At 31.5% G+C, this 19860-nt stretch overlaps 2 protein-coding genes across 2 annotated transcripts; one reads left to right on the top strand and one right to left on the bottom strand.

Moving 5' to 3' along the window:
* Positions 1 to 2599: 2599 nt before the first annotated feature.
* Positions 2600 to 4697, bottom strand: LOC120190366 (plasmodesmata-located protein 7-like). The gene is made up of 3 exons (XM_039193451.1): positions 3925 to 4697; positions 3023 to 3136; positions 2600 to 2876 (listed from the first exon to the last, which is right to left on the bottom strand). Exons 1-3 carry the CDS (start codon positions 4667 to 4669, stop codon positions 2869 to 2871), a joined length of 867 nt encoding a protein of 288 aa, XP_039049382.1. The 5' UTR covers positions 4670 to 4697; the 3' UTR covers positions 2600 to 2868.
* A 3690-nt stretch (positions 4698 to 8387) lies between these two features.
* Positions 8388 to 18717, top strand: LOC120190161. Its single transcript, XM_039193286.1, has 5 exons — positions 8388 to 8571; positions 9063 to 9133; positions 17258 to 17553; positions 17633 to 17918; positions 18000 to 18717. Exons 1-5 carry the CDS (start codon positions 8388 to 8390, stop codon positions 18687 to 18689), a joined length of 1527 nt encoding a protein of 508 aa, XP_039049217.1. The 3' UTR covers positions 18690 to 18717.
* Positions 18718 to 19860: the final 1143 nt, after the last annotated feature.

The raw sequence follows: 19860 nt of genomic DNA, 5'->3' as shown, positions 1-19860 counted from the left end.
TTAGAGAGAAGCGAGAGAGTTTTATAACTCTTTCATTTAGAGAGAGAAAGTGAAAGAGAGAAATGGCCTTAAGGCCGTGGGGTTTGGGACTTAAATACCCCTCCCCGAACGACGCCGTTTTGGGGAGGGGTCTGTCTGTAATTAATTAAAAGTTAAATCCCGTCTGCAGTCTATCAGTTTTGTAATTTTATATTTTAGTCACTGAATCAAATTTATGATCTTTTTAATTTGATCTCTTAATTTTATTTAATTTATAATTTAGTCATTAACATAAAATATATTTTAGTTAAAATAACCAATTTAGTCCTCGTAACTTTATTAATTAATATTTTAAACCCCGAATAACATGTTTTAATTTCTTTTAATTTGATATACAAATTTGATATAATTTTAATCTAGTCACTAAATTAATAAAGGGGTAGAATAGCATGTTTAGCCACCGAAATTTTAAATAATTAATTATGAATTAGATATTTATTTTTAATATATTCTAATTTAGTCATTAGTTTTAAATTATTAATCATTTTTATATAATTTTAATTTCATTTATTTTAGTTGTTGATTTAATTTTATATGTTTATTTGTAATATATTATTATTATTAGTATTATTATTACAAATATATATATAATAAATAATTATTTATTTTTCTTTTTATTAAAATCTTTATATGAATTATTTTTTATAAAATAATAATAATAATCCTATTCTAATAATATTAAAGAAAATGACTGTCTTAAAGTACCTAGAAGTCTGTTTTCTGATATTTTTACCCTATAAAATATATTATTTTTAAGAAATATTTTATTTATATTTATTTTTTAATATCGAAGAAAAGAGCTATCTTAAAGCACCTAGAAGTTCTTTTCTGATATTTGTAAATAAATAAATATCCTATTTATATAAAAATTAATAAATTTCCTTATAATTATACTAGTAAATTTGAAATGACATAATTATAGATTAAATATATTTTTAAATTTATAATAATAGAGACAAAATATAATTAATGAGTACCAAATTTTGGGCGTTATAGGGGTGCTAATCCTTCCCTAAACGTAATCGACCTCGAATTTTTTAAAGTTTTTTTTGGTTATATGCAGATCAGATTTATCTTTTAAATTATGTTTTATTCAAAACTATTTTAAAAGATTGTTTTTAGGTATTTGACCTACTTGACCCAAAAGGTCAATAGCGACTCCCAAAATATTTTTTTAAAATAAAATCATTTATTTATTCGTGTTATTTTTCCCACCAAGTAAAAATTTCGTGCCCGGACGAAAACCGGTTACGACATTATTAATACAACTTAAGGTATGATCTACACTCTAATTCAACGGTACTTTAATATCTATGAAATCTTGTGTCGTATTTTATGATTTTTTGGCTCCATGCAAACGTTGGGATTCCTTTACAAGACAACCATGCATGCCTGGCAGCTTTGACACTTGACCTCCTCCGACCAGACTTTCACCTTCGCAAACCACTTTTCCCACGAGCTTTTATAATCCTTTAAAACTTTATCCTTTCTCATTTCATCTTCAAAAATCAGTAAAACTATTAATCCACTTAATCTCATTATTGTAGGACCTTGAATTCCATCCATATGCATCATTTTTGCAAGGTCTTTAATCTTCATGAAGTGCTTGCACCATCCTACAAGACTATCTTTAAGTCTCAGCTGCTTTTCCTCATCAATATTGTAGCCGACAATATGAGTCACCGGATGAAGTTTACCGTCCACCCTACCCTTGACTACATATTGCATCATCCATATTCCATGCAAACCGGACAAAGTCGAACCTGCTTCCCCCTCTGCTTCTTTTTCTAGGGATGAAAGAGTCGACAACCACTCCATAGTTGTCAAAGATAAGTCGCAGACCTTGATAGAGGAGATTCTCTGGTACATTGAAAACAATTAACGTGAAACATTTGCCCCTCGTATCCTCCATCGCCTGAGACATAATGAATTTATCCATATTCTTCCTACTTGAGTTGTCTATGCATATGAACATTTGTATCTTTCTCCTTTCAAATAATAAAAATATCCTACTGAAAACTAATGGATGATAGGAGAGCTTTTATGGCGAGGAACTTGTTATCGTTCTTCTTTTCTGTATTCCGTTCGAGATTAAATCTTTCGACGACGGCTCAAATGGTGCCGGCGGTGTTTGTTTTCGGGGATTCCTTGGTCAACGTCGGGAACAACGATTACCTCCCGGTTTCGATCGCCAGAGCAGATTTTACTCACAATGGAATCGATTTCCCTACCAATAAACCAACCGGGAGGTTTGTAATGGCAAGAATGCTGCAGATTTTCTTGGTAAGTAACCATGAGAACTGAAAAAAGTTTTGTTTTCTGACATACTCTATGATAGCATTATAGATTATAACTGTGTGGTAACTATAGATTTTAATTCAACATTTCATCTTTAAAAATATTTTTGAATCCACAACCGGATGTGTTTGTTTGTATGCCTTTGTCATGTTAGTATGTCTTGTGCTCTTTGAGAACGATTGCCTTTGGTGCAGAATTATCTAATTTTGTAATCCCCCTTGGGGGCTTAAATTTTATTATCAATAAAATGAGTGAAAACTTAGGGCAAAGTAAGGAAAAAGATGAATACATGCACAAACAAAATCACAAAAAAAACACCATTTACATCAACAACAGCAATGCTTTCTTGACATTAAGACAATACAAGAAAAAGCCAGCTTTGTGAAGTGGAATCTTAGCTCTTTTTTCCTTTATAACTTTGCATTGTGCACGCTCTCTTTTTGGAAGAAAAAAAAAAGTCGGACATCATGAATGAAAAAGTAAAGCAAAAAAAGAATAAAAGCAAATCAATTCTGGGGAAAAGTTGGACTCTTATTTACCTGCATTAATCAATTCAAATCCAAAGAATCGTGTCAGTATATTACTGAATCAAAGATAGAATTTTCTCTGTTCTCTAATATATATTAATATTAAAAGATGCATGTAATCTACTTGAGTTAAAATTAACAAAGTTTAAGTAATTTACCATTTCGGTCCACCACTTTTCTTAGGAAAGCAAGGAAAATTATGAGCAGAGCGATCCCAGCCAATAATCCAATGATAATTGCAAATGTCTTCTCACCGTCCATCCTAGATTTATCTACATTATTTCAAAACAAAATCACCAAATTCATCAATCTTTTTTAGTAATACTAAATCTGGACTATGTGAATACAGGTGAGAGCATTCATTCAAACTTTTATCTTGTTTTTGTGTATATTTATTTAAACAATTCGAAATTTGCATTAAAATCACCAAACTTTCCAAACTTTCAAAATGATCAAATTTCAAATTCTAGCACTCATTTCAATTCCCAAACAACAATTTCCAATATAGTACATCAATTATAGAACAATTACACAACGACCCACTATTTTTCAAAAATTACCGAATTGGTCTCCCAACTTTTCAAAAATTATCAAATGGTCCCCAAATCATTTCTAGCCCTTACATAATTTTTCCATAGTTTTTCTCATTCAAACAAACCATGGGCGAACACTCTAAAACTCTAAAACTAGGGTTTTCATGATTTAATTTCCCGCATTTGCATCGATCTAAACGCCTTCGTTTAGAGTTTTAAAATTTACTTAGGCGCTCGAACCAACCGAGAAGTGTTTAATATGCCAACGGATTTACTTATGATTGAGGTTTAACAAGTGTTTATCCTAAAATTTTAATTTCCTTCCCTTAATCGTTAGTTTTATTGATTAGATTTACCCTAAAATAATTCTGGACATATGTGTATTCACTCTAAACATTATTTCTAGATTCAACATTGATTTAAGACCATACAGATTAGCCAGTCAAAAGTCTAGTCCCGACTAGTAACTTAGAATTGGCAAAAGAAAAAGAAGAAGAAGAAGAAAGGGTGTGTACGAGAGATTTTACCATTATGGGATTTGGGATAATAGTGATCATCACCTCGAGAGTCAGAAGTGGTGAACGTAGCATAACACTTGCCTAAATACATATCACCATAAGCACCGGCGCCGCATTCTGCTTTCAGCCGTTGGATGGCGGCCGACAAACAATCCTGGCACTCAGCTAAGCTGAGATCCCCCACGCATTGGGCCAAACCCTGAACTTCCCCCGACCCACCTACTCTGAGCAACCCTCCTCCGCCCTCCAACACCGCCATCATTGCATCTCTCCGCCCCACAATCTCCGACTCCTTCTCATACTCCACCGACGGCCCACACTTCTTCGTCACCACATTCTTATCTTCAACTCCCAGGAACGTGGCGTTGTCGTACTTGACGTAGCAGCCTTGCAGCTGGACCGCGCCACCGCACGCGCTGGGGCATAAGGACCCGGTTTGCGACACGGCGCGGGCGACGCAGGTGGCGCAATCCGGCATCGAAAGATCCCCGCGACACTGGTAAAGGCCGTAGACGACATCTTGGGGACTGGAACCCATGATGGTGAAGTTGTTGTAGGAAGAGTAAGTGGCTGAGTTAACCAGGGAAGTGAGCAGCGAGTTGAGGTTGGACTTGTAGGGTGAGTCGGGTGTGTATTTTTGTTGGGTGCAGCCCCCGAAGACGAAGGCATCTGTCGAAGAAGAAAGTATTGTTTGGATGGGGAGAAAGGGGAAAGAGATAAGGAAAAAGGAGAGTGAAAGCAGGGAAGTCGCCATTGTCGCTTTGCTTAAGGGAGAGTGAGGGGTTCACAGACTATATTGTGCTTCATCCACACTTGAAAGCAGATATTTGCCGAAAGGGATGCATGGTCTTAATTGACGCTTTCATTTATAATTTTTATTTTGAAATATATATATATAGTGTTATGATCTATTTACACTTAATTTTATACCTTTTTAGGATAATTGGATAAGGAAAAATCAATATATATATATATATAAATAAAAATGAATTGCACGAATCAAACAACCTCGATGGTAAATGAATTGTTGTCATTTTTTGAGGTTGTGGGGTTGAGCACCAGAAATACTAGGAGTATGAACGTTCAATATCAAATGATTGAGAGTTATTTTTAAACAAATAATATCTTATATTTACTCAAGATTAATAAAAAAAAATGAACTGTTACGAAGAAAACTCAAATCTTCTGTTCTTTGGTTTTATTAGGTTTAAATATTATTAATGAACTTTTAGTTTGAATTTTATTATGTATAAATTATATTCTGATATATTTTAGTTACTCGTTTTATTATATTTTTAATAGTTAATTTTGGTAATAGTTATTTAAATATTTATTATTTATAAATATGATTGTAATTGTATTTGTAATTTTTAAAAATATATATATATAATGTATAATTTTTATATGCACCTTATAAACGATCTTTCATAAAACAAAACTTTTAATCGATATGGTAAAATTTCTATAAAAAAAAACACCAAAATTTCTAGCGAATTATCAAAGTTGTTAAAGCTACACCAAAATTTATAGCGATCAATCAAAGTTTTTAAAGCTGCATCAAAATTAAAGTTTTACACTATGGTTAGAGTATAGCTCAAATTTAATAGAATACAATAGATAAAAATAAATATTTAAAAGAAAATTTTAAAAATAAAAATATCAAATTTGATTGAAAGTAGTAAATCTACTCGAAAAAATCTAGTTTGATTAGATTTTTCTGCTACGCAAATAGTAAGTCATTTTATAACATTTCCTCAATTAAAGGTAGACTAATCTCACACTTTCATATATAATCAAACAACTTCAATAGTGAAATGAATGATTATATTTCCGATAAAACACCACACCTCCAAAATTAATTAAATCATTTGACATGTCATTGTCTCATAATCTCATGTAAAAACAATTGACAAATTCAAAAAATCTAACAAATACAATGTGTCTATATAAGTTTCCAGACACTAAAAGAGAAGAAGAATCTTTCCATATTCTATTCTGTCTCTTTATCATTAATTTTATCAGTAGATCGTTAATTGACGATTATAATTTTTTATTTAAGTAAAAAAAAGATGAATCACGTTTAGTTGACATAATTCCTTCATTTCCATCAACAGAGGTAATGCGAAAGAAAAGAAAAGTAAAATATTGCCATTTTTATTTGCGTCGTATTTTCCTAAAGAAAATTCCTCTTCACCAACCAAAACATTCCAAAAGGACACGAAAATGATGGAATCTTTATTCTGTTATAGGAGTAGACATAGCAACTGGGAAGGTAGGGTGATGGATCATTCCTGTCCACCTCGTTTTTCGTCCGAGCAGGGAAAGACCGACACTGATTCGGGAATTCTCTTTTTGAAATGAATTTTCGAAATGTGAAGAGTCGCCACCAATAATTTAAGGTCCGTTTGGGATACCATAAAAACTTAGTAATTTTAACAATACATTTTATTTTTATAAAAATACAGAGTTTTAAGGTATGCGAAAATATAGAAATCAGGTTCGGGGGTCAGTTATGCGTGGGGAAGGATTAGCACCCCTACAAACGCCCAAGAATGGATACCTAATAAATTACCCTATATTTAAAACCAAAAATTTTGAGTTCGATTTTTATTTAATTTGAAAAACATTACTAATGCAAAGTTGAAAAGGGTATTCGTTTATTTAAACCGATAGCATTCGCTCCCAAGCGTAAATGCGGGAGATCAGCTATTGTTCCTAATAACCGAATATTATCTCATTTTAAGAAAATCATGATGCGATCTTTGAAAAGGATGTCGATCTATTTCGGGAATCACCAGTAGTCACCCCCTGAGCGGGAGATATACCATTAATTCCTCAATAAGTGAACATTGCCTTAGGTTTTAAAAAAACAAAAATGTGGTAAAAAAATAGTTATGAAACTTAATTATACTAATCAAGTTAATGGCTTCTATCTGACTTAAAATGTAAATTATAAAATTTAGGGGATCTAGGTAATTAAACCTAAAAGTATAGGCTCTAATATTAACCTAATTAATTTTAACCAATTATGGAATATTCGAATAGTTAAAATGGGACCTCTAGCAAAAACGAGGACCAAATTAAAAATCCGCTTAAGTTTAAGGATAAGTTTGAAACGAAGCTTAAAATGAGGCTCTAATTATCCAAATTGATTATGTTAATTAAAAAAATCTAATTAAAAGTTTAAGGGCCAAAATGTAAGAGAACTAAATTTAGGGACCTAAATATAAAACTTAAAAGTTTAGAGACCTTAGTGTAAGTAAGTTAACATAAAGGACTAAATCTATAGTACCTAAAGTTTAAAGGCTAGCCAATAAATTAAGGTTCTAATAATTGTGTTAATTAACTTCTAAAAAGAAAGGTTAAACTAAATAAGTTATTAAAAGTTAGCTAATGATTAATAATTTGAGGATTCGAACAATTGATTTAAGTAATCGAGCATTTTGCGAAAACTAGCGAATTGTTCCCTAATTAAGTCTAAAGTGAAACTCTAATTACTAAAAGATTTTTTTAACTTAAAGATCCTAATTTAAACACACTCTAAAAGGCTAATGTAAAACAACTATATATGTTAAAATATCAAACTACTAATAAAAAAATGTGAAAATAAAATAAACAAATAAATAAAATAAAAAGTAAAATAAAATAAGCACACAAATACGAATTTTAATTGAGATCCAACTAATTAAATATAAAGAGACTAAATCACATTATCATTAAATTATATGGATTTAAAGGAAAATAAATTAAACATATAATACAAGGACTAGATTAAAATAAATTTTAAATTAAACAACTAAAATAAAAAAACAAATTAGTGACTAAAATTAAACAAAATAAAGAAACAATAACTAATTCCAAATAAATAACAATGCAAATAGGTGACTAAATTAAAATAAAATAAAACAGAATGATAAAATTGTAATAAGTTAGAAATGGTAGGTCCAATGACCAAAATACGAAAACCCAAGCAAAGTTCAGTTGTCAAAGTGAAAATAACCCTAAAATTTCGATGACGAATAACTTAAAAATTAATACTAAAAATAAAAAGGATAAATGACAAAGTGAGGACAAATATTTTAAAATAATAAAAATAAAGTAAATAAAGAGGTGACCAAAATGAAAACTACAGGAACTTAGGTGGACCACTTAAGGGATTAGACCCTTCGAATCCTAAAACATGCCCCTGAGCCCCAAAAACTACGTCGTCCGATCTGTGCTATATATACCCCTTTTCTTTCTTTTTTTTCTCCTCATTTTTCTCTTAAATCTCTCTCTCTTATCACTCAAACTCTCTCCCCTCTCTCTAAAACTTCCCCATAATTCGGACGGAGCCCGTCCGCCGTCAGCCACCGTGTCGTCATCGTCGCTAGTGGCTGTTCGGTCCCAAAATTTTTAGACCGACTCTTCTCGATGCGGTGGTCACGGATCTACTCACGGTTTCACAAGAATCAGCCCCAAGCTCCACGAAAATGACCGAAAACCTCTCGGCTTCTAATGCTTCGATCTCCACCGTCCACCGTTGGATCGCCTTGATTCCGGAGTATATTGTTCTCCTCACCACTGTACCTCCTCACCGTTTGGATTGGGCAACAGAGCTCCGATCACCGGTGAGAGATCCTGCCGAGAGGTATATTCCTCCTCCCTTTTTTTTAGGTTAGTTCGAAAGGAAATAAAAAGTAAAAATAAGAAATATAATTTTTGTTGAAGAATCGGGTAAAGAAAAACAAAAGAACACAAGAATTTTAACGAGGTTCATCATTGTGCTTACGTCCTCGGTGCCTAGGCGGCGCTAGAAGTTTTATTCAATGTCTCATAGGTTTAGGTTACATCTCTATTTATAATAAATAAACCTTTGTACATATTTACACATATAACCCTGTAACATATATTTATGAGCCATACCTAACAATTTTATATTTAGTTGATGAAACAAATCGGAAGAAAAAACTTTGTTCTCTGTTATTGCTTAAAGAAAATGTTGGGGAAAAAGGGACCCCTTTACATAGTTAATCCTTTCGAATCGGGGAAGAAGAGACTGCTTTACATTACTTTAGGGGGTTTAAATAAACCATTCCCGAGTTAAAAAATAAATCCCCAATTTTTTTAATATTTTCGTTGCTTGTATGCCTGTGATTTTGCTGTAGCTGAGATCAATTGGTGGCAGCATGGAGATGGCAGAGAGGTGATGGCAGCAGATGGGGATGAGCTGGGATCGGTGCAACTACAGTAATCGGGGCATTGAATGTCCTGAATATTCAGGGATTGTTTTTTCCTTTTTTATTTTATTTTATTATTTTTATGGGTAAAATTGGCGATTACAATTCCGAATTGTGACATTTTCAATTAAAAATAATAATTTGATTAAATACTCTAAAATTTGAATAATCCAGATTTCGAATTTGAGACATAGATTTAGGAGGTCGTTTGAATTGCTTATAGAAGTGCTTATGATCCAAAAATCCATTTTAAATACAAAAGTAATCTCAAACAGTTCATTTTTAATCAAAAATTCACGTTTCAAACGAACTTTTTGATTCAAACCAAAAAACTGAAAAAAATTGTGTTTTCACATTGAAAAAACTCGTTGAAAAAACATTCCCAAAATAAATCTTAGTCAAGTTAATATTGTTCCATACTATGTTTTTCTTTATGTTAAAGTATGCTTACAGATATCTATTACAAAAAACTATGATTGCAGATATAATTGCGTTATGATTTTAATTGCATATAATATATGTACAATTAATTACCTTCAGAATTAAAATAAATAGAATGAGCATTAATATATGAAATTTAAATATAATAAGATTCATCAATAACTTTTAGAGTAGATAATTAAAAGTTCTTAGTCGATATTTTTCTTTTCTCTTAGGTAGTGAATTCAATATCCAGAAGGAATAAAATTGGATATAGAGTAAAATTGTTCTTTTCCCTTCTCTAGGTAGAAATTGTTCAATATATATATAATAAGGCTCAAACTTTAAATTTTAACGTTCTTTGTGTCTCAATCATATCCTTTCTATGACAGAGTTTTAAGGTCATAGTAATTCAGATTATACTACATTTAATTGTTTTTGGATTAATGCAGTATTAAGTTGTTTCAGGAAAAAATAATGTTTTAAAATTCAGATTCACTTAATTTTCAAATGGTTAAATCTTATAATTATATATTAATTTTAATTTAACATAAATATAATATGCACAAACCAAGTGACCTTAATGATTAAGGAACTTGATATTATCTTTTGAGATCCCGAGTTCGAGCAATGCGTATGTAAGTGTATGGACGTTTATTCTCAAACGATTGAGAGTTTTTAAGTAGACATTACTTTGATTTTACCTCGTATTTATAAAAAAAAACGTTAATATAATTTATGCGATAATATACATACAATTTTAATTTTACTTTAATTGTACATATAAAAATTAATTTTAAATCAAAATTTACATATTAAACTACATGTTTCAACCAAAATTTATGTTAGGAACTACATGATTTAATATCAAATTATATATTTAATCAGGGTTCATTAATAATTTTAAAATATATGTTTTGAGATGCTTTACTAATTTAAATAAACTTTAAGAAAGAGCAAAATCAGTTACGTTGGAATCCATAAATAAAATTCGAATCTATTCTTTTGAGGTTTTGTTGTTTCCAACTTTGTAAAAAGGTCCCTATAATGCAGCGAGGCCTTAACGAGTGAGGACACAAAAACAACTGTATTCATCGAACCAAGTGTTAATTGCTCATTATTCATCTTTGGGTTGGCTGCCTTTTTCAAAGAAAAAAGAACAATAAATTACTTCAGCCAGTCAGATATTATTACTTTTAATTGTTGGTATTAAGAATTATACCATTGCAGGTATATGAAACTTTTTTGTTATTTAAATTTATAAATGTATTTGAAATTTATTTTATTATAAATTAGTTGAGTAGTATTATTCAAAATTAAATAACATTATATATTACATATCTGAATTTATAAATAATTCAAATTTTAAATTTTAAATCACGACTAAAATTAAAATGTATACAAATTTAAATTCATTAAAAGTTGAATGACTGAGTTTTAACCTCCTTATAAACAAACATGTTCTTCATTTTATAATTCGAAATCAAATTTAAATATATGAATTTACAATCCACGTAATAATATTGTTTAAGGTAATGAATATTCAAAGATATATATATATATATATTTATAAAACATGAAATGGAAAAAGATTGATTTATTGACTTCAATGTTGGTGAAATGGAAACTATAAAATCAAACCGTTAATGTATGGATTTAAAATAAAAAATAAAAAATAAATAAATGAACAATTATGTCGTGGTATTAACCACTGTCTTAAAAAAAATTTCTTCGATGTGTGTAATCACTACAATAGACGGTCGTCTCTCGAGGTTAGCACGGTTTCTCTGAAAATTCGTAGACCCAAAAATCAGAGTGAACAAGCTGTGATACCGCTCTTCTCTTAATACCAAAAAAGAGCATAAAGCATTTTACAACATTTAGAGGACAAAGAATATTTTGTAAGCAAAGAATGATGCTTTTTAATATTTGGTTTTTTTTTTCGCGTTTACGTTTATGGGTAATTAGAATCGTTCAAAATAATGATATTTTCGGTCATTTTTTTACCGGTTTTGTTATTTAAAATAATAACAAAACCAATAACGTCTTATTTTTGCTGTATACTAAGGCGCCGCATGTGAGTGTTTCCCAATATTTTGAAAAGCTAAAATATTCAGTTATTTATAGGATTAAACCTGGGTTAAAAACGTCATTTAGAAATCAATAATAAAATATGATTTTGAATTTCGTGAAAACTGTTGATTAATTGCTATAGTTACTCTGTTGTAACAAATCAAACCTGACCTCAAACCTGACCTCAAATATTTGTTATAACAGCAGGTCAAACGATTGTAATTAAACCTTGTAACTACTGCCCAGGTACGTCCTAATCTATAGCCAGACAGTTCTCCAAATATTCAGCTGTTAATTACAATAATTAATCAATAAAATAAAATGCTGGCAAATTACAACAATTAAAGCTTTCAGTTTCACTAAGGAATGGAAAGGATATCCCTTTAAATACATTCGCAAAGACATTTTCCTTCCCAATGTGAGATATGTGCTCATACACCCTTGAGCATTATCGACATTTAGTAGGCTCCTGCAGCACCAAGTCTGCAACCTCCCTCGGTAGCTCATCGTAAACGAGTTCTCTAACGAATCTACCACAAGTTATCATCGTCAAAATATCTGTCACGGTATTTATTTTCTTCGTAATATATTTCGTTCTCACCCCCCAGTTTTTGAGCAACATAGTTTTAATATCAGCCACAATAGCATTTTCCGACAAGGCACATGATGTGTGTGATTAAGAGTCTTGGATATTTCAAGATTATCCATCTCAATCTCCACTCTTCTATAGTCGAGTCTCCAAGCATGCATTAACGTATCATGTACCGATCATATTTCTGCTACCAACACAGAGCAGATACCAATGCTCCTAGAGAACCCAAAAGACCATGAGTCTTGCTTATTTTGAAACACTCCACCCGCAACAGCCTCGTTTTCTTTTGTACAGACAGCACCATCAACATTAATTTTAACCCAACCTGCTTCCGGTTTCCGTCATAGGCCTCTATTTCTCACGTAGACATCGGATCTTTGCCGAGCTTCTCTACTAGTGGTGATGTTGTTCATCATTCGTTGGTTTCTTAGAATAATTTTTTTTTCTAGAAAATTTCCAACGATGAGTAGGATGTTCCTTTGCTTCCAAATATTCCAGCATACCATCGTAAAAAGTACGACCCAATGCTATCCATTTATAGAAAAGTCTCACTGATTGCGAAGATTAACTGACAATCAATTACGTTTAAACATGTTCGCCCAAACTCTTCTTACCGATTTGCACTTACGTATATTCACTTTAAATCTACACTAAATTTTAATTTTAACATCTGAGATAATTCAAATTTACAATTTCTAAATTTATAAAAATATATATTAAATATCTATAAATATCTAAATTTATAATTTAAATTATCATCCTTATTTGACATGTCATTTCGAGAGCCCACAATTTAATCCTATCAGAACTCCCGCTAATTTAATCGTTCATGATTTCTGCAATTTAATTTAAAAGAGTAGTATTTGAGCAAATTCCTTCATTATCACTTGTTTTATCTACTTTCTATGTTTGAGTCAATGGTTACATATATCGGAGAAACATAAGATCTGATGTGACGGAAATGTAGCTTCGTATCCATGTGTTTCGACTAACAAAAGTACAAAACCGACAATTTTAGTTCACCAGATTCGGACCATGAGCTTGATTTAGTATTCCCCACAAGGATGGACCACGGAGAAACGAGGGCAGTCGTCCCTGAAATTATAATCAATCAAACATCATAATTTACCCTTTTAAGGGATTAAATTAACAAACATAATAAGTATATGGGTTATAATACAACATGGTACATTATAAGAGGACTAAATAAGTAATATAGATAATTTTGAGTAGGGGTTTTAAAACCTTTATGATGGGTTTTAAAATCTTGAATAGGCCATCTCGAAGGTTTCAAAATCATCAACAACGGTTTAGAAACTCTAAACAATCGGCCTAAGAAATTTTGGAACCTTCAATGAGGTTTCGAAAACTCCTCTCATGTTTAACACAAATATGTTACCTTTAAGCACAAGAAATACATTTGGTTACCTTGCTGACCAAGCAACTCCAAAATACAAACTTTATCATTAAACTATATCCAACATGCATTAAATAACTAACAAGCAAGCCACATACACAAGTTTATAACAACATTTAGACACAAATCAATCATAGTTATACCACACACAAATTGAGATTCAATTCAAGAGATTTGTAATTGGGCATATTTTTACTAGTTTATGCTTCATTTATCAAGCTATTCCATATTATCAGATAGTTTCATCACATCACAAGCATCAAAAAGGTAAAGACAAGCATGATCATGCATCTTAAAGTTATACAAATATTAAATCATAAGCAAACAAACATAACCATCAACTTCAATTTACACAACAAAATATGATTGTATAGATACTATTTTAGGAGTTTAGAACTAGGATCATTTACATTGTTTTGAAACAAGTTTGACTTATAATCTTCAAAAATGTAATCTCAAACACTTTATAAAAATGATTTCCCGTAGAAACAATCAAATATACTGAGTGAACTTATATAGCTCAGTGAGGTAGTCGAAATTAATCAAAGCAAATCAAATGATGGAAATCACTAAGTCATAATACATATGAGCATTGCATATCACTTAGAAGCACAAAAAAGTAATTAAACATGGATGACATACATGAATTATAAGATTAGCATGCTTTGCAATTCGAAAGCACAAAGTATAGCATAAGTGAACAATAGTTTCATACGAATACTCAAATTCCACCCCATCACTTATATGTTGGGAAAAAATAACAAATTAGTTTAATGATATTCATGCTAATAATTAGTTATGTCACTTGGTAAATAGACTTATTAATAATAAGTTATATAACTTGGTGAATATACGTATAAATTTTTGGTTTAAAGTTATATCCATTCAATCATATCTATTAGTTTTTAACAATTATCTTCATCCAGTAGTCTTAATCTTTCAATTCATTTCATCTCCAATATATAAAGGCTAGTTGAGACACAATTTAGACACAAGTTAGAAAAAGAAAGACTTGGAAAAAAAGAAAGACTTGAAAAAATTCCTTCCAAATTTGTTCTTTCTGGTGATAGAGAAAAACAAGATTATGTTTGGCTGTTCGTTGTTGTTGTGTTTACTAATGTGATCGTTTGTTATTGTATCATGGGAGACTAACGTCCAATGTTACTCAAAGTACCGAGGAGATGACGAATTTATCTTAAAGAAGTTGTTTATATAAGCCTCGACAAAAAAAAAAATCTTCTTATGTTTACCTAACTCTGCTCATCTAATTATATATCTATATACGAGTAAATAATTTTGTTCTTTAATTTTAATTCTATATTTATTTTTGCTTTGTTTGATTCAATAATAATATTCACTTTTTTTATTTTATTTTTTGGATTTGACATTTTGTCTAATAATCTTAAAATAGACCCAATATTTTTTTAATCTAAGATGAAATCAATTCTTTGAGTTAATGTCTCCAAAATTTTAAAGTAAAGACTAATGTTTCCTTCTTGCATCAAAACATAACCCATGTTGTTGTGTGACGCATCAATGAACATTGTGAAGTAATTTTTCTTATTCAGGTTGAGTTAGGATCGAAACATTAGTCAGAATATGCTTAAGTTGGTCAAAGCTTTGTTGATGTTTTTCAAACCAAAAAATTATACATCTTTATAGAGAAGTTGAGTTAACAAAGAAACTATTATGGAGAATCCTTTAAAGAATCTACTGTAATAATCGACTAGACCAAGGAAAATTTATACCTCACCAACGTTCTTCGAAGGCTTCCATTCTACAATTTCTTGAATCTTCTTCGTATCAACTGGAATCCCAACAAAATTTGTAAGTGTTGAGGACTAAATGCATAAATGTGAAAGTACTAATCGATACAATTTGTAAATGTGAGGGTGATTTATTTGAGTTATTTAAAACTAAAACGAAATTGATAAAATTTATAAGTTTCAAGGACTAAAATTTTAATGATGTCAATTAAAAATTAACTTAGGTTACCGGTTTAACGGCAAATTACTAAATTGAAATTAAAATATAACATTAATGATTCTATATGCTAGATTTTTTAATTTAATGATGAAATCAGAATACCTTCAATACTTTGATGACTAATTAAGTAGTTTACTCTAATATCTAGCGTCCTTATGAAAAAGATGTTCACCATATTTAGTAATCAAGACACTTATATATATATAATTCCCATGCGAAGTGGGGAAACTAATAATAATGATAGACTCGGGGTATTTCTTTCAAACATACGCACCTAATAGGCAAGACAATCTCAACTAATATATAATGGGAAGCAGGTTTCACATTTACAATGTAACCTCAATTATAGTCAACAAAAATGCTCCAAACTTTATATTTTAAAATTAAAATGTGATCATCACACCTATAATCTATAATTACACATTATATTTTAAAATTATATTATATTTTGTATAATTTATCATAATTATTGAAGTTTATTTTTTAATTATTTTCATAATATATGAAAAATAATTTAAATAAAAATAATTTAATATAATTTTACTTATTTTTTAGTTAATAATTTGAACACCAACATAGCAGGGTTGATGAATAGGGTGCAAATGCCATAGTTTTCAGTGAACCGCTCGCGAACTGTTCGTAAAATGTTTGTTTAAGTTCATTTTTTAAGCTAAATAAACGAGCATGAACAAATTTTTCATATCCATTTAATAAACGAATGAACACGAATAGATGTGTGTTAAGTTCGTTTATTTTCATGAACAAGCTTGTTTATGACTTATTTGTTTATATTCATGAACAAACTCGTTTACGGTCCAAGTAAAAGAGCAGAGTTTTGCAATTGTAATTTGTGGTTATGGTATATGGTAGGAACAGACTTATCGCATGAAGGGAAAATGCAGGTAGTGAAGGATTTTTGGTTACCTTAACTGCAAATCATATGCAGCGTTGATTGTCAAGTGCAATCCGCAGATTCCATGTAACAATGTCCAATGGTGACCCCCAAATGACAAATGTCCAACGGCGATGATGTCCAATGGTGACCGCCTTTCCCACCAAATCGCAAATGTCAAGGTTCATTTTCACGCAACCTCATGCACCCATCAACTATACGAATACTAGTTATTCCATATACCTATTTATTTAATTCTATACATAAATGGTTGAATTTAATTTTCTTATATATATTCAAAAAATAAAATATATTAAATGATTTCGATAATAAAAGAGATTATTCTATCAAGAAAACTTTCATTTAAATAACTATGTTTATTTAATCTATATATATATATATATTAGATTTATGGGTACAGTAAATTCAAACTTTAGCACGAAAATACATGAGGTTGAGAAAGTGGTAGCGGTTGAACATTGTGTGTTGAGTTGGGGCATTGATTATTTCACCAAAAACAATCGTGTGGAAAAGTTCTAGACAAAAAAATTTAAAAAAACGACAAGCCTCCACAAATTGACCAATCTCTTTAGACTCATTCAAACCAAAAGACCAAGTGCAATCAAAGTTCACAATTCCAAGGCTGACACGTGCCTCTTTCACTGTTGTCTTCAAATAGCTCCACAGCCTACCATGTTGCGATTTATAAGCCAATTTTGTGCTTCAAACTTTGTTCATTGCAGAGAAACATGGGGAGGAAATTGGATGCTTTGCTGGGGAGAAACTTCAAGACTTCCAAGTTCATAACTCTGACCAAACTTGCTGTTTCCAGGATTGGTATCCTGAAGAACCAGCATCAAGTCCGGTATTCACATGCCCGGTCTGATGTCGTCCAACTCCTCAACCTCGGTCACCACGAACAAGCCCTTCTTCGGGTGGACTATTTGATTAAAGAACAGAATATGGTGGATGCATTTACTATCATGGAAGGCTACTGTAATCTTTTGATTGAGAGAGTCATGCTGATTCAAAAGAACAAGTAATATTTGATTGATCTTCTCATGGTTTGATTCATACATATATACTTGAAATTTGACATGTTTCAATCATATATATAGGGAATGTCCTGATGAGCTCAAAGAGGCAACATCAAGCTTGATGTTTGCTTCATCAAGATGTGGAGAATTCCCTGAGCTGCTTCACATTCGTGGCGTTTTATCGTCGACTTTCGGGAAAGAATTTGTCGCTCGTGCCGTCGAATTACGCAACAGTTGCAGTGTGCATCCCAAGATAATACAGAAGTTTTCAACACGACGCCCGAGCTTGGAAACCAAATTGAAGTTGCTTAAGGAGATTGCATCGGAGAAGGGTATCACCTTGCGTTTGGAGGCAACGGCTGTAGAGGTGAGAAACTTGTAATAAAATGAAAATCGACCGTCGAAGTTGGAATTTCGATTCCAAAATGACAATATTCAATTACTGCAGGATGTCAATGAGAAGCAGGATGAATCCATTGCTGATAAATCCGCAAAGTTGCAAGAGTCAGACAATGAAATAGTCCTAGATCAAAGGCTAACAGAGTCGATAAAAGCAAGGAAGAAGTACAGAGATGTGGCCGATGCTGCTCAAGAGGCATTTGAATCAGCAGCTTATGCAGCAGCAGCAGCAAGAGCTGCTGTTGAGCTCTCAAGAATTGGACCCCAAGACTTCGATCTAGATGATCAAACTGCTTCCATTCATAAAAATGAACCAAAAGATGATTCTGATGCAATGCCAGATGCCATAGCATTCGACAAGCTCGATTCGGAATCAAAAGAACAAACAATGACCCAAACTAGCAATGACATCGAGCTGAACGAAACTGAAGAGAAAAAACAAGATTTATGGATAGAAAGGACACTTTCTACTTCAAGTTCAGACATTTCAGCTGAGGAAAAACTGTCTTTGGACATGTTTAATGCTGACATGGAGAAGGCAAAAGAGGAGACACAGTGGGAAGAGCCACAAGACTTGAGCTCTGATATTACCCAAAATGAAGAAATCAGTGAGGATGACAGCAAGTTGGGATATCAATCTTCAAAGCTGACGAACACTGAAAGCTTAGATTTTGAAGAGAAATTGCATTCACATATGAACAAAAAGTGGGTGTCAATGAGGACTAGAAGAGGCCAATAGGATCTAATTTTTATTTATTTTTAATTGTTTTGAAGTTTTGTTTGTATCTTGATCTGATATTGTTAATCTCTTTATTTTGTTCTCTAACGACTCATCTTTTTTTTTTGGATAACTATGTATTTATTTATTCGAAAACAGCAAGCTGCAACCAAAATAATACAACATCCACCAACAACAACTAACAATTACTACTTACAGAGTAGCTCTATACCATCTCCAATCTATACAAAAGTTAATATTAACAAAGCCTTCCCTATTCACAGATTTACCCAACAATTTATATTCGACTCATCCTTAATACTGTGCAACAGATCTTGCCCCTGAGAAAACCTCTCTTGCCAAGGATTTTTACCCTTCAGAAATCGGGTAACCCAAAAGAATTAAACCTGCCAACAAGAGGTATTGTCATCAGGTCCGGGGGCTTTCTCCACATTGATTCCCGACATAGAAAGTTTGATCTCCTCTCTGGTAACCCACTTATTTTTCTTATTCAGAGGTAATTAGATTACCATATTTTTATATGGAAATAAATCAAACGTCAATTTCCACAAAATTAACACCAAGCTAATATGGAAGTAAAATTAATAATTAAAAGAGAATAAGTTTCAATTCAATTCACAGAAAAATCAAATCAATAAAAAATATAAAAAATGAATTTAAATTAAATCAAAATCATTAAAGAAATGACACATGGTAATCACATGTCCAAATTCTAATCCATCCACTTGGTAATATTTCCCAACATATTGTAGAGGCTTCTCCCGTATAATATATAAGAACATGTGGGATGAAACAAAAATGAAAAAAATGTACATAAAGGGCAAAGAAGTAATTTGAAATGAAACCGTACTCTGCCATACAAAAATAGTATTTTCGCGCTTCAGAACCTCTCCTTTCCCATGAATTTTCCGTACAGTATTTTGTTCTCTCTCCAAAAAATAATCAATTCCCATTAACCCTAAAGTTTTTTTGATTTCATTTCCTCAATTCTTTTCTAGTAACATCCACGAGAAACTATCAACGCCATTTCATTCTTCTTTTCTCTTTCAGTGCAGGTCTCACTCTTGCTGATCAGTGATCATGCTATTTTTTTCAACTTTTATTTTGATTTTTTATGTTCTGCTCATTTGTTTTTATCTCTTATCTTGGAGTGGAAGAGTGTCAAGAGTAC

This window comes from Hibiscus syriacus, unplaced genomic scaffold, assembly GCF_006381635.1.
Source record: "Hibiscus syriacus cultivar Baekdansim isolate YM2019G1 unplaced genomic scaffold, ASM638163v2 tig00116962_pilon, whole genome shotgun sequence".
NCBI classification, from domain to species: Eukaryota; Viridiplantae; Streptophyta; class Magnoliopsida; order Malvales; family Malvaceae; genus Hibiscus; species Hibiscus syriacus.
Note: the sequence above shows the minus strand (reverse complement) of the source record. Positions and strands in the feature narration are given on the sequence as shown.

Excerpts from the sequence above, each read along its gene's own strand:
- LOC120190161 (XM_039193286.1), top strand. The coding sequence starts at position 8,388 with ATGACCGAAAACCTCTCGGCTTCTAATGCTTCGATCTCCACCGTCCAC. Across the intron at positions 9,134-17,257 it reads ATGGGGATGAGCTGGGATCG|AGAAACATGGGGAGGAAATT; the intron begins GTGCAACTACAG and ends TGTTCATTGCAG. Across the intron at positions 17,919-17,999 it reads TGGAGGCAACGGCTGTAGAG|GATGTCAATGAGAAGCAGGA; the intron begins GTGAGAAACTTG and ends CAATTACTGCAG.
- LOC120190366 (XM_039193451.1), bottom strand. The coding sequence starts at position 4,669 with ATGGCGACTTCCCTGCTTTCACTCTCCTTTTTCCTTATCTCTTTCCCC. Across the intron at positions 3,137-3,924 it reads TTATCCCAAATCCCATAATG|ATAAATCTAGGATGGACGGT; the intron begins GTAAAATCTCTC and ends GAAATAATGTAG.